The 15,177-nt window shown below is 35.3% G+C and overlaps 1 protein-coding gene across 1 annotated transcript in view; it reads left to right on the top strand.

The window, feature by feature from the left end:
- LOC113491692 (cGMP-specific 3',5'-cyclic phosphodiesterase-like) overlaps nt 1-15,177 on the top strand; it is a 97,061-nt gene that overhangs the window by 34,842 nt on the left and 47,042 nt on the right. The window contains exon 2 of the mRNA XM_026868849.1: nt 13,508-14,235. Coding sequence (XP_026724650.1) covers nt 13,585-14,235 — 651 coding nt within the window. The 5' untranslated portion in view covers nt 13,508-13,584. The remainder of the gene's footprint in view (nt 1-13,507; nt 14,236-15,177) is intronic.

Here is a 15,177-nt window from a genome sequence, read left to right as displayed (position 1 = left end):
GACAAAAACTACAGTGTAATGGCTAGATTTGATTACTCACGCGGTTATTCATATGGAAAAGTTTATGAAATTAAGAGTTATGTAATTTTAGACACGCATTATGCAATTTAACACAAAAATTTTACTTGTAGGGTACGATTACAATCAATACGTCACTGAAAAAGAATAAAAAAACGTTTATTTCTAGTTCCAAAAGTGATTTCATAACTGCTATCCAAAGCCATTTTTAATTTCCCGTAATCAAATCATTTTTTTTTGTTTAATGTACCTTACGTATCAAAATGAGTTGAGCAGTTTGGTAGTAAGAGCTGATAAACAGAGATAAAAACATCGAGCAAGACTAAACAAAGAAAGACCTTAAAAACAAAAACCGTTGCCCTTCTGTACATCTTCTGCTTATTACCACTGTCTCATAATAAGTATTGATCTTGCCACAATGAGGCAACTCTTAAGAGTTCGACGTCTGGATCCGAGGGTCGCGATATTAAAGGGGAGGGAGGGGGGATGTATCCAACTTATTCTAACTTTGTGTTCACTCGCTATTTACATGTTGAGTATCGATTTGATGTCTCGTGGTGGTTTAATGACCGGTAACGGGAGGGCAACGGATCGACGAAAAAGTTTCGCGATGTCGTTTTCAAAAAGGGAATTCGACAGGGAATTGGGAACCTTAGGGTTGCCGTTGCTTTTGTACGTTATGTAAGTCTTTCTTACTTTGATTTTCGTGGCAAGTTAATATCCAATTCTTTGGCTTGATTTTTTAGAAGGATCAAGGAAAAGTCGAGGGTTCAATCCCTGCCTACGAAAGTATTTGTGCGTTCCACAAACGCTTGTTTACAGTCTGGATGTCTTTGTGCATGAAACTTGAATGTTTGTGACACAAAGGCTTAGCTCCTTTGCTCCTTTAGCTAAAGTAAAAAGACATCGATTCAAGACCATTATTTTGATCTCAATAGAAAAGTTTAACCAAAGCAGTAACCAACCAGATTCTTGCTCGAACCCTAGCTAATCGATCTAAAGACCCAACAGTTTAGTATCTTGATACAATATAACACATTCACACAAATCTTATACACACGTACATGCATAACTTTCTTACAATACAAGGTGTTAACTCACACAGACACGAGTTTAGTTGTGTACCGATATAAGATATGTTTGTCTGTGTGTGTGAGCGCCGGTGAGACGGACTACATTTATCTGACACATTATTCTTGTTGACAATTCGCGTCCGCTTGCATCTTAGATAGGGTTGTCAAATAATTTTTGGAGAAATTATTTTGACATTTTCTTGAGTCGGCGATCGTGTTTAACCTCGTGATAAGTGTTTAAGTAATATTATTGCGTGTTTTCCAAAAAATCCACTATAGGTATAGTGGATTCTTTCTTGAGAATGTATTATCGTAGTGTCATGTAGTGTATTGCAGTATCACGGTTGAACAACCATAATTATAATTATTCCTTAGACTAGTTTTTGTAGAACCTTCTATTAAAAACGTCAACTCATTGCTATCTTTGAAAAATTTTCAATGTAAAGTAACAACAAATAGAATTTCAGAACATCATGAGTATAAACATTAGAATTATTTCCTAACTTTTAATTGACTCTCTTCAAGACTCCTTATCCACAAAAGCACAGAATAAAAAAAAAAGAAGTCAAACACAAATATGTCACCCCTAAAATATTTCCAAGCAAAACAGAACTCCAATCTACTAATATACTCAGAAAAAATCTTTTACATCATAATAAGAACAGTGTCCATTAATTACTTAAATGGAAGTGGCAGCCCTAGCGCACTACACTCTTGACCCAAATACCGGTCAACACACAAACCGCTCGATGACGTAAACAAACCCTTTGAAGTCCCCTTTATTGCACATTTTATTATATTAATGCAATTCCACATTTCACTGAAACAATATTTTTGTCATATTAACGAAGTTGCATCAAAATATGACAGTTTGTATTTTCAATAAAATGATGTGGAAATTATGATATTTATTCTGCGATCGGTCGTATTTATGGAATAATGTGGGTTTAAGGTTTAAAATAGATTGGAATATAGCAATAATAAATTAACTTTTTGACGGTAATATTGGCCAGTAATTACTTTTCACTGTTAGGTAAATTTTATGATTGACAGAAACTCAAAAACATAAACTCATTACTAAGACTCCGCTGTCTGCCTGCCCGTCTGTCACTATGGCTATGTATCATATTGTGTTAGTTAGAAAGTTGAAAAAAATATTTTGTATTGACAGTGAGTGTTCCGCGATGTACTAAATTTCAAATTATAGTATTGGCAAAATACTTAGAAGAATAAACATAGAGTCAAACTTAATCCATTTCCATTAAATAACCAGCAATTGTAAATAGCGGAATTGGTGGTCAGGCCCCTCCCTATGTCAGGAAAAATTGTATAAACTCATATTAACGCGTATACTCAATAAACTCATACTAACCAATGAAGTTTCTAGTCCTTTCTCCTCCATGAGACATATTGGCACCGTTTAAATAGGCTTCTAGATTTACTCCTGGATTAGACAAAAAAATGATTTTGATATTCATTTATTTTTGACTTTTCAGTTGCTGTTGGTTTTCATTCTGCTTTTCAAATTCCAATTCAATCAGATTACTATTGAACATCAGTCACTAATAAATATTTATTAAATTCCCTGCCGTTAGTTAGTTCGAGTAAATTCTAATACATATTGGAAAAGGATTTGTGTTCAAACTGGAAAATTGTTTGGAGGAATTAAAATAGTTGTGTGATATTTATATCGAGGTTCGAGTGTATTAATTATCTGAATGATGTGATGAATTTCAAGAGTGACTTTGAAGTGATAATTTCAACGGTACCCACTGATTTAATTACTTTATTGGTAGCAATGTCGCATGGTAACAAAAAACTGGTAAACTGCGAGTCGGAATTGCTATACTGACTGCTTTTTTTTTTTGGTTTCTGTGCAAATAAACTAAAGAGAAACAAATCGAAAGTGGATCCATACCTTCTGGATAGCCGGGTCGTAGGCAAGTCACGAGAAATGGGAGACTTGTCGCCAATTCGATATTCCAAAATCTAACATTGCCTTTCCTTACGTTGGGGGCTAGTGCGAACGTGCCTTAGATTTTTGATTAGTACTTAGCTTAGCGGATTACTTTCTCAGTGTGTAAATCGTATTAAAAAAGATGCTTTATTATCCCTAATAATCCTCGTCTTCTAAGAATCTCATTCCAAATAGCAAAAAACAATATAAAGAAAAAATTAATAAAAACTGACAACAAAAAAGGCAACAACAGGGCAATTAATACAAATAAATAAAATACAATCTTGGCCAATCTAATTGCTAGCAAACTGATCTACCCCAGACAAGTACCAGGGCAGCATAGCCCCGCAGCATCTGCAGCTATCGATTCAATTACCGCGTTCCCTGCATATTTAGCGGAATTAGCCGCATGCGAATGCCGAGCTCTAATGGGTTTTTTGATTTAGTTACTCTGTTGGATTATGCTAGCCTGGTACGAGAATGGCCATTAATGGATTTGGAGTTTTTGCTGGGATAAATGAAAACTAAGCAAGCACTGCTTTATGTAGTGATAAAATTGAAAGATTCATAAAACGATTTCAATTTTTTAAACATTTAATTTAACATAATGATAAAAGGCAAGGCGCGTGAAAACACACGTTTTTTATATCAAGTGTTTTTTTTTTGATGAAAAATGATGATGGCTGAAATCATCGGATCTGCTGATGACCAGCCCAATTTAAAACCTTTTACCTATTCTAAAAACAAAATGCCATCAAGTTTTAAAACCACCAGTACATACAAATATAAAAAGCAATTATCCACAATGCACTGGCCATTTAATTTAAAAACGAAAACCGTTCCAATTTCATAAAAACCGCGATGGCCACTAGAAAACGATTCGATATCAGTGGACCTCCAACACCGCTTCAAACAATTCTATTGCAGTTGTGCGAAAGAGATGCCACTCTACACCATGAAATATTCTGTCTCGCTTCCACACATGTAATGATAGTACGTTAAGAGGTAGTAGCAGGCGCTTAGCGCCTCACACGTTTTTAATTAAGGCGAGTAATTTAAAACTTAAATGATGGAATTCAAAACCAAATTAACTAGATTTTAAACCCTCGTATGATTATGTAAGAGGATGAACGAGATGAGGTGAGGTTCTGGGTTAAACCTAATTGTTTATTCTTAGAGGATGATACAAGTTTTTTGAAAGCCGCAATTTTTTTTGCAATAAGTTTTAGTTTACATAAACCGATTATCGAAATGACTGTGCATAATCAACTACAAGGTACCTACTCACTCTAATTATATCAGCATATAGCTAACATAAGACGAGGAGCGAGTTTGTCATTGTTGACACCTTACAGTACAGTTTAAAAATATTAAAAAAATCAATCCAACCGCCATTGACATTTACAGACTGCACAGATAACCACCAAACCCACTGAGCGCGTCGTGTCGATGACGGGTTCGATCCCCAAGTGTTTGTGTGATAAACAAATGCTTGTCCCTTGTCTGAGTGTCTCTGTGGATGTAATTTGACTGTTTATAAAGGTCTCTAGGATTCGAAAAAGAATATAAATCCTATGCGTGGTTGACTTTTAAAAAAACTTTTAAGATTGAACAACTTAACTTGTATTACTCTCTCCACAAAGTTTCTCCCAAAACTCGATAATTATTTAAATAGTGCTAAATGTAAAAGGATTATCAGCCCAATGACAGGTACAGCAACAAAAACTCCAACGAACACTACTTCAGCTGTGAGTTCCACATTTTCCTCAATCGCGTGTGGTCGATGTGTCACTAACCACATTCCTTACAGGAACTACACTACAGTTACTCACTACACCTTCGGTTTATGCTAGCCTATTAGTCTGTGACTGATCTAATATTTGTTAGGTATGAAATTCCTTTTTCATGAATTTGTCGTTACGGGTATCAAAAAGGAAAAATAATAAATTTTTACCTCACAAATCGCAAATTTCAACAAGGTAAAACTAAAACGCCTGAAAATAGCTCGGCCGATTCTCATTAAAGACATCTAAGAACACTTGCAAGTTTCGCGGGGGGGGGGAGGGGGGCGCGTCATAAGAACTCTTAGGTGCTTACATGGGTGGTACATAAATATTCCCATTTCGAGAGCTTCAACTGCACTGCGTAAATGGTTTATGCAAAAATCATATATTACAGAATTCTACATATATACGTGTATAAGCCCATGTTATGTTTGTAGTACTAAGACAGCTGTCTGTTTTAAAATAAATATATCACCCACATAAAAACTTCTTTTACACCTATGCACATTTAATATGTATGCAAAGTTTTTCCTGCACCGCAAATAACAAAAAAGGTCTATATGTCAAAACAACGTCAGTTCAGCTAGTTGCACTATAAAATTCAATCATAGGCACCAAAAATGACGTCGCAAGTCGTTGTTAGGCAAAGTAAGCATAATTTAGGTTGGATTACACGAGCGGACATTTGCGAGACTCAGGTACTTTACAGCTAATGGGAAATACAAGTGAAGTAGGTACCATGCTAGTACCATGGTGACAGGTAGGGCTGTAGCCTGGCTTCCAACACGGAAATGTATTTATGACGGTAATAAATGTTATAAACGAATGATTTAAGGGCTAATGGGAAGTATGTGTTGAGAATCACAATTGTTTCATGCTGAGTATATTGTTGTGTGCCGTAAGTAGGTACTCTGGAAATGCAACTCTGGTAATTTAAAAAAACTCAGATAAAGCATCTGAGTTTTTTTTTCATATTTACTGTTTTGTTTTTGTCTTAAAGGTTCAGAATAATATTGATAAATTTTGCTGTCTAAATCTAAATCACGTTTTGATATTCTATTTTAACTAAAATCGTTGTGAGTCACATGGTCTGTCATGTGACTGACAATCATCAGAATCTGAAAATTATGAAATTCTATGCACGATGTAGAAGGGAGTTCTGAGACGACGGGACTTTATGTTCTTCATACCATTCTTATGCTCAGAGAGAACGATGAAATTTGATTATTTAGAGAATATGAGATCCGAGTGTAATGATAGTTAAGTGTATAGTATTATATCGAAGTACTTTTACTTTTAGTATAGTTTTTAGGTATGACTAAGAAAAGGTTTTCTTGGACAGCCGAAAAAAATAAGGCGAAATACTATTTTTCGCAGTTTAGGCTTAATTTCAGCTTTTCAAGTTTCAGCAATATTAACATAGAATGATTCATAACTAGAAACTTACAGGTAGGATTCTTTATACCAAGTTCATTCATTTGTCTTGCTTAGAAAATACATATTCATAACTTCAATAACACAATTCTACACAGACCATACTCTTTAAACACAAACTCTTCAAATAGGACCAATCAATACAATGCCAAGGAAACAACATCACAACATTCCTAAGACATTTATCTTCACAATAAAGTAATCAGCGGATACTGGGAACACGCGATCTCGTGTAGGTAATGCTGTACCATCAGAAACTGCATTGTTTCCGCACTCCTGATACAATTAGCAGCAATAGGAGCTATTGTTTCGAAACCAGAATACATTGACACACGGAAGATAGTAGATTCGAATAGGTTATAGGTCTGAAGATTTTTGTTTTGATTATTTTGGCATGATAATGGATATATGGAGTTTTGGGATGTCAAAAATGGTTTTTTAATAGTTGTTTTACATGTTTAGAATATTTTTTTATTATATACCGAAGAATTTCAGCAGGAAATGAATGACATATATTTTGAGTTAACAATAGCTGTCTTATTGCTGGTAGCTTTATCTATCAGACAAAATTTGGATCTACAGAAATAACAGATAGATTATGCATCTCTTTTGGATTACGCCAGAGTGCAGCTTGATCAAATCCTCTTCATTATGGATATGGATAGGTTTTAATTTGAACCTATGTATTCGTAGAATACGATATTCTGTTGCAACCGCAAGACTTAGATAAAAGAAAACTAAGTTACAAAAAAGTAAGAAGTGGAAAATCATTTCTTAAAATTCGCACAACTCTGAAGATCTTGGTGCAGGATTTAATAATGAACAATTCTCTCGATAGTTACTGTACAAAAATGCAACAACATAGAGCAACTCCTTACTCTAGTTCCCATAAAAACTATTTAATAAGCTGACGAAACTGACTTAAAAAACTGTTAATGTAAATTGGTACTTATTCCCACATAACGAGCGTTCATTATCCCTTTCATAAAGTAATTAGGAGCAGCTGAAGACACGCGATCTCTAGTGCTAATGACAGTTGCAATCTTCTCACAAATTGCGACATGGCTCACAATTAAACTTACATTAAAGCGACTAATACTGTACTAAGTACTTATGACGTATTTCTTTATTAAATTATGTAATTACTAGCTATTGCCCGCGACTTCGTCTGCGGGGTAAGAAGATATAAGTTATGACTTTTTCTTCGCTCCTATTAGTTGTAGCGTGATGGTACATAGCCTAAAACCTTCCTCGATAAATGGTCTATTCAATACAAAAAGATTTTTTCAATTTAAACCAGTAGTTCCAGAGATAAGCGCGTTCGAACTAACAAACAAACTTTTCAGCTTTATGTATTAGTAAAGATTAATATGCCAAAGCTTAGTATGAAACGATTTAAAAGCTTACGGTCACTCCAACCGTGAGGATAAATTCTCCATAGGAACACACTTTCAGATGTATTAGATTAGACTACATAAGTATATACGTTAGCCGATTTTAATAATTTAACTTGAAAGAAAACTAGAGACTGCAAAAGCAATAAGTATATTCATTTAGAAAATCTCATAATATTCTTGTATATTTGAAAAGTTCTTTGAATCTCAGAGAGCATTCAGATAAACCTCAAGATATGAAAGAAAATCGAATAAAAATATTTGCTCAGTCCAACCACGCATGAAGGAAAAGTAAAGATTTCATCTCAATTCCTATTTGGAGTGTCAAATGGAGATTTATTTTAAAAGATATATCTTCTATATTTTATTAAACGCTTATCTTTGAATAAGCCTGCTAATAATTCTTGTTTTTACTTTGGTTTGTTTATTTTTTGTTATACGTGAAGTAAGGTAAAATTCTAAATAAACAAACCTTATGCTGCAAATACTACTAATATCATAATGCTTCCTTTGTTCAGTTTTCATCTATATCTATACTAATATATAAAGCTGAAGAGTTTGTTTGTTTGAACGCGCTAATCTCAGGAACTACTGGTCCAAATTGTTTTTGTATTGAATAGACCATTCATCGAGGAAGGTTTTAGGCTATAAACCATCACGCTGCGACTAATAGGAGCGAAGATACAATGGAAAATGTGAAAAAAACAGGGCAGGTATAAATCATAACTTATATCTTCTACCCACGGGGACGAAGTCGCGGGCAACAGCTAGTCAATAATACATACATGTATCACAAAAATAAAAGAACAAATTTATTTAGGAGTCAAATTTTAATGATTAAAACCATTATCGACTGCTATTTTTGTCCCACAGTTGGGCATAGACTGTCTCGTGCCACTATCATCCAAATCCATCCCAAAATTAAAGACATAAATTAAGTCTTAAATAACAAACGTGAAATGTGTGCCAAAAATGTCACCGGATTTGCTAGGCTTAGCGAAACTCCCAGACTTGGCACGAAAACCGTTTGATACTGTGACGATTAGATGCAGGAGACAAGTTCCTTTCTAGACCAACTTGTTAGGATAAGTCTGCCAAAATAATCTAAAATTGAGATCAAGTAGACTTGCTCTGGTCATAAATCTTACTTATCTAGATAGGTGTAGGAAATAGGAAAATATTTTATAACGACTGTTATAACTATATACGCAAATGGTAGGTTTGGAACAGAAAGGAGAAGACTTTTTCTTAGTAATGGAATATTAAGCTTTACGACGCTACGACTTTAAATATATATGTATATTGCACGGATAGCCAAATGGTTGCCTCCACCACATCAAACTTATGTAGAGCATGCGTTTGTGTGATCCATAAACGCTTCTCCTGAGTAGGTGGTTTTTTGTATGTGACTTGAATGTTTGTGAAACACCCGCAATACAAGAATGTCTAATGTGGAATAATAAGTGACAAGCTCTAAAGGTTCGATGACAAGTCTTGCTCATTTTAGTTAATGATCTCAATGTGATCTAGACCATTCAAATAAATATTTCGACTATCATAATAAATGACCAAAATAAATTCTGCCAAAACAACATTTCAAGAATGTGTTCCCAAACGAGAATTGATTGTGTAAACAACCAGAATCTCAGAAAACACAACTAAACAAAGGAATCCTGAAATGTTCCCAAAGTCTTAATAATGGCGCCTTCCACAAAGCATCGATCACATTTTCCTGTGCTAATGGCATCACCTGGCCTAAGTGACGTCATTTCCTCTGACCTCCCTTGTCCCTGGACTTCCCCTGGACGACCCCTGACATCTATTATCCTGTTTTTCTTGTCTATGCCTGAATAAACATCAGATTTACATTAACGTTTTCTTTATAATACGCTTTTGTGTATTTTCGTTTTTAGGATTTCGTAGCTAAGATGTAAAAACTCGGGGTGAGTTTTTACATCTTGGCTACAGAATCCTTACAAAGGCTTTATTTACACTTGCCCGTCGCATCTATTATTTTCAAAATACAATATTCGTAGATGTTGGCAATTTATTTTCATCAAATTGAAAATGAATGGGAACAAAATTTATTATTCTCTTTACTTCAAAGTTTATTTGCTTTCATTTCAAAAACTCTAAACTCAATGCATAAAAAATATCCTTCTTGATCGTTAGTATAAAACCATTCATTCTTGCTTTTCAAAATACATTTTTACAAGAAAGGAATTAAATTTAGCTTCAGGTGACAAAACTGTTCCATTCAACGGATTTTCTCAAAAGAGTTTTTGTTACATATTCTTAAGGGGTCTAATTGAAGTCGTGGGGTCGAGTGGGTTGTATTGAGGATGAGATAACAATGTGGTCCAGGTGTTCAATGTATGAAGGGACGAGGTATGAAATGCTTAATGTTGGTGTGTATGTAAAGCCTTGGACCATGTATGTAGGTGCATGTGAAACGTGTAGATGCTGAATCTATTTGCGAGAGTCCTTTATTTTGGACATAACACGATCCCCTAGAAATCCTTACCTTCTAATTCGCTTGTTAAACCATAGTTGCTAATGAGCTGTGGTACTTTATAGTATCAGTGCTACAGATAAAATAACTCCAATGACACCTCACAAGCTTAAATCTTTCAAAAGCTTAAAAATTAAAAAATACTTTTCGATGAACACAACCTCTCCTCAAAAAAACAGAGCTGGAATATACTCTTAGATATAACAGATAAATAGGTACCTAGATATACCTATAACTAGTTGTAAATGTATAATATTTACCGCCAAGTCAACGTCTCCACCATAAAATGATTACCTCATGGATCCCTACAAGGTGATGAGGTAGTTGGTATTCCGCGCGGATTCGATTTAACACATAAGTGACACGTGCCGTGATTACACATGCACCTTGTATACTACTTACGATTGAGAGGTACTTGTCTAGTTTGAGTCTGTTTGGCTACGAGGTAAGGAACACCCACTTTTATTTTCTATAATACGTAGTAGCTTTTTTGCCACCCATTGTGCTGTAAATTGTAATAGATGTTTATTTGAGTTGCGGTTATAATATACGAGCTAGGGATGATTGATTAAGGCAATATATGTATTTACATAAATTAAACAAAATATAATGTGTGAATTTCTCCCATCACTATTTTGACTCTAATTTTATTTTCTAAATAAACTGCCTTTTCCAAAAATCAGTTTGTACATATTCAACTATACCTGATTTTACTTGTAATTTCCATTCTCCTTAAGCCTTAAATCCAGTTCAGGTAAAATCATTTCTCATCTCACACGTAGTTAAAAGAGGCTAACTACATCCGGTCTCTCCTCGTAGCTATATTTCTAAGCGACAATGCGAAGTAACCTAAGCATGAACATCCGGCGTACCCTGGGTGGTCCCAATCGTGACCATCCTTAATTGATAATAGGGAAACTTCTACAATATAACTTCGGACTGGTTCTTTCCTCAAAAGGACAGTCCAAGAAATACTCTGCATTAGTTTGTATAGTTACATTCGCATTTTAAATTTGTCTGGACGTTAAAAGAGACCGCAACCCTTGTGTTTGTTTCGACATTTCTTCTCAGGTTAGTTTGATCGGAAATGTCGACTCTGTTTGGGTTAATTTTGTGATACATCCTACTTGCAGAGTAAATGATTTCATTTCCATTTGATCCCAGCTGTGTTACCAGTTATGTATAGAAACCCATCAAGCTTTTTAAACATAACTAGTAAAAAAGAATAAATGGTTTGGCTAAATCCAACTAGAGTCAACTAAAAATAAATTTGCTAAAAGCAAAACAGAAGAATTCAATACCCATTATTGGCGGTGTTGATTGGATTGGTACGAAACTAAATAATGGGTCGAGTACATTTCTTTTGCTTTTACTGAGCAAATAATTAGACTATTTAAGATAAATTTTGGGTATAGAACTAATTGCGGCCAAAACGACATCTTTCAAACCTTCAAAAACCAGGGCGTATTCTCCACCCCTCAGTCTATCTCCCTAACTTTTGGGCCTGTTCAATTCTTAACGAAATTAGTAGGTACAGCCTACACAGTATCTACGGAACAGTACAAAAGTTACGTGACTTATATTCACAAATAGTGTCTTGCGGGAGTTTCCTTCGCCTATTAGTCGATACTTGCGTAACGAGCTCACAATTGCTTTATTGCTTGTTACTAACACACGCGGCCGTGTGCAAAGTATTATCTGGATTAATTCTGATACGTCTGAGGTACTAGGGTCCTAAGTAGATTTTCCTTGTCTTTCCAAATCCCATTTCAAGTCTGCGATCGACCCTGACTTGGTTAAAGGAAAGAGAGTTTTAATATTCTTTAAATAGCTTTTAATTTTAAATGGATTATATACTCCGACCTCTTTCTCAAATTGCGGCAACACGAAAGCTATATTTATCCAAACCTCACTGCTTCTACAAATGACCCACTATCGCGATGACAAACCCCCCTCACAGCCCCATCTAACGTCGCTCTATTGGAAATAACAGGCATTAGCGATATTAAAGCGATGTTTTCCACGGATAATATATACAATCTTCGCTCTGAATATGAAAGATAATTATGTATTTTATACATTTGGGGCGAATGTTCACGCGATGTCAATACAAAACCATAAGTCAATGCCGAAAAACAAGGACTGGATAATTCCCAAGAATAATGTTTGACACCATTAATGAAATAAATAACTATGGCTTTTGAAATATTCATTAAAATCGTTTGGGCCATTTTAAGATCAAAATATACTACAAAATGTACTTGCGTGTGTATAAACTGTCTAAAAGTGAATTGAAGCAAAAACTCAGACTTGATCAATCTCCACCATTCTCCCTTTAAACCCACAAATAAAACCCGAGAAATGCATTACTTCATTTGATTATGCATTCCACCCCAAAATCCCTTGAAATTTGAATAAACCGCTCATGGGTGGCTCTATAACGGGACAATCTATCGTATCTTATGGTAAAGCAACGAGACCCGATTGGATTTAACGGAATTATACCCCATACTCACGAAGCTATGTGGCAGGGAAATACAAAGGTCAATTAAGATTTTTTTGAAAATTTTATCTTTTGAAATGAGTCTTCTGATAGTGCTTATTGGTTTGTGTCATTTGGTGATAAAAAAATCTTTATTCTAATGTTGAATGATTTCTAATCGAACAAATAGAATTCCTAAATATTCACGCAAAATCCTCCCATTTTCAATATCGACTTCCTATATTACAGGATTCAGGTTAATTCTTTTGACGAAACTCGGATCCACACTGGCCAGCAAATGGACATCAAATCTCATGGACACTTTATATGTGCTCCTAAGTTCTAGGAATTTGACGGATACATTCTTGTGAACAGTACTCGTAAAAGTATTTGCCCTTCAAACACAATCAGAACCAAGATTCAACATGTTTATTCAGCAAATAGGCCCATATCTGTTTGGCGAATAAATATTGCTGAATCTTCTGAATCGAGTTTGTTGAGCTTTTGTGGTACCGCGTACGAAATCCAAATTATTACGAGTCGGTGGTGTTAAGATATATTATCTGGCGGTGGAGGAATATTATTGTTGAGGGCAAAACTCGAATGCTTCTTTGATACACAAATACCCTTATAATGTTGTTAGTTACACGTTGCAAATGGATAATTTTGTTAAAATTCCATGATTAATAAACTTATCTCAACGTTTCAAGTACTTCATTTATATTCGCCCTTATTCTGAAGCATAGCAGATTAAAGGGTTAACAAAACCGAAAATACAAACAACTTGAAACAATGCCGGAAATTTGCCTAGTCTAGTTAGACCCTGTACTCAATTGTTTTGCATTTGTTCCAGGTAATCAGCTGAGCCGAGAAATGCCGAACAAAGTCGAAGTAGGAAACGAAGCGAAAGTGTTCCAAAATTAAACTGCCATGACATCCGAGGAGCCTATCGATGTCGTCGCCAAAAAAGACGCCAAAAAAACAGATGAGTGCACAAACTTTGAAATACCAGAAAATAAAAAAGATAAAGTAGTTGTACCCGTAGCAGATCAGAAACAAAAACGTTCACATGAACTGATGAGGCTAGTGTACGAGCTCCCAGATGAAATAAAACCTCCGAGTATAATAGAAAACAACAACATGTTGAAAGAAAACCCACCGATCACGATCGTGGAGATCACCGAACAGAATGGTTGTGCTGAGTTAAATGCTACTCAATGTGATAACGATTATTTTAAAGTAGACGGCAGTCCTGAGGACTTAGGCAATAAGGTGGTATACGACGTGCTGGCGACAAACGAACTGATAATGCACTGCACCGAGGAGTTCAAAGAGGTTATAGATAGGTCGACGCCCGATGAGTGTAGCGATGAGGATCTAGTAGAATTAAAGAGGCTCTTGGAGGGGAACCCGAAAGTTCTGGACAGGTATATTCGGGAGTGCGCGAGTACGGATGAGGTGACGAGGCTGCACAGCTTGACGTCATCAGGGCCGTTGTCTCCGCGACCGCATCACGAGGCGCGGAGCACGTCTGTGACGTCAGACCTCTTCCAACTGTGGCTATCGTCGTCTCCAGTTAAGGTGAGTGATAATTTGTGTGACGTCATTAGTATTAATTGTACCGTACGCACGTGTTTCAGAGATATTGGTCCAACATACAAACAACGCCTTTTGGGATGATCATTGACGATACTTTATACTTACTTTATATATTACCATAACAAAGTACGAAATATTCCTTAGAAACAGTTCTGTTGACTGACTGTTAAATGACCTTGGCGTTACTTTTATTTAAAAGTTAACCTTGCGACCTCTCTCGTAGATTTATCTTCCATTATCACTTTGTGTTATTTCATCGCAAGCTTTTTAGATCTTTCTATTTATTCTCTGCCCTAGTTAACAACTGTTACTTTAGTTAGTGATAGCTTTGAGGAGTAAGGGAAATTGGAATGTTTTTCTTAACCTTCAGGGTGCACTCCTAACCTACGAAAATAGTATGTTTTTACTAGCAAGTAATGTAACTAGCCCCCACTACTATACATTTCATCGTTTTAAGTGCTTGTAATTTTCCTAATTTTTAATGATGTGATAAAATAAAAATACGTACTTAAAATTTTCGAGAAATCTGTCTCACGGACCACTTACAGTTTCTTAATGTTACACCCTATTAGGCTTATAAACAATAATTTTACAATTTCTTTTCTCCGAAACTACATTCCTAGTACGCAGTAATGAAACCGCCCAGTTTTATGACTAAGAAATGTTTCAACTTTTATTCATAGGTTCGAAACTAAAGATAAAGCAAAAAATATCTTTTCTCCTACTTTGTTTGCCTGACTTATCTTTCCAAAGGCTGTTATTACAGCTGTTTCCCTTTCAGTAATCACTGAAGTGAAAACTATTTTTTTTTCAGACCTTTTATACTACGGTAAGCTTTTGTAACAATTTTAATGCCGATTCTCTGCAAAGAAATATACAATTTGCTCTTAAAATCATGTTTATTTCCGGGAAACAAAATTGTCC

Source organism: Trichoplusia ni, chromosome 1 (genome assembly GCF_003590095.1).
Source record: "Trichoplusia ni isolate ovarian cell line Hi5 chromosome 1, tn1, whole genome shotgun sequence".
In the NCBI taxonomy this organism is placed as follows: domain Eukaryota; kingdom Metazoa; phylum Arthropoda; class Insecta; order Lepidoptera; family Noctuidae; genus Trichoplusia; species Trichoplusia ni.
This window is presented reverse-complemented; position numbering and strand designations above follow the sequence as displayed.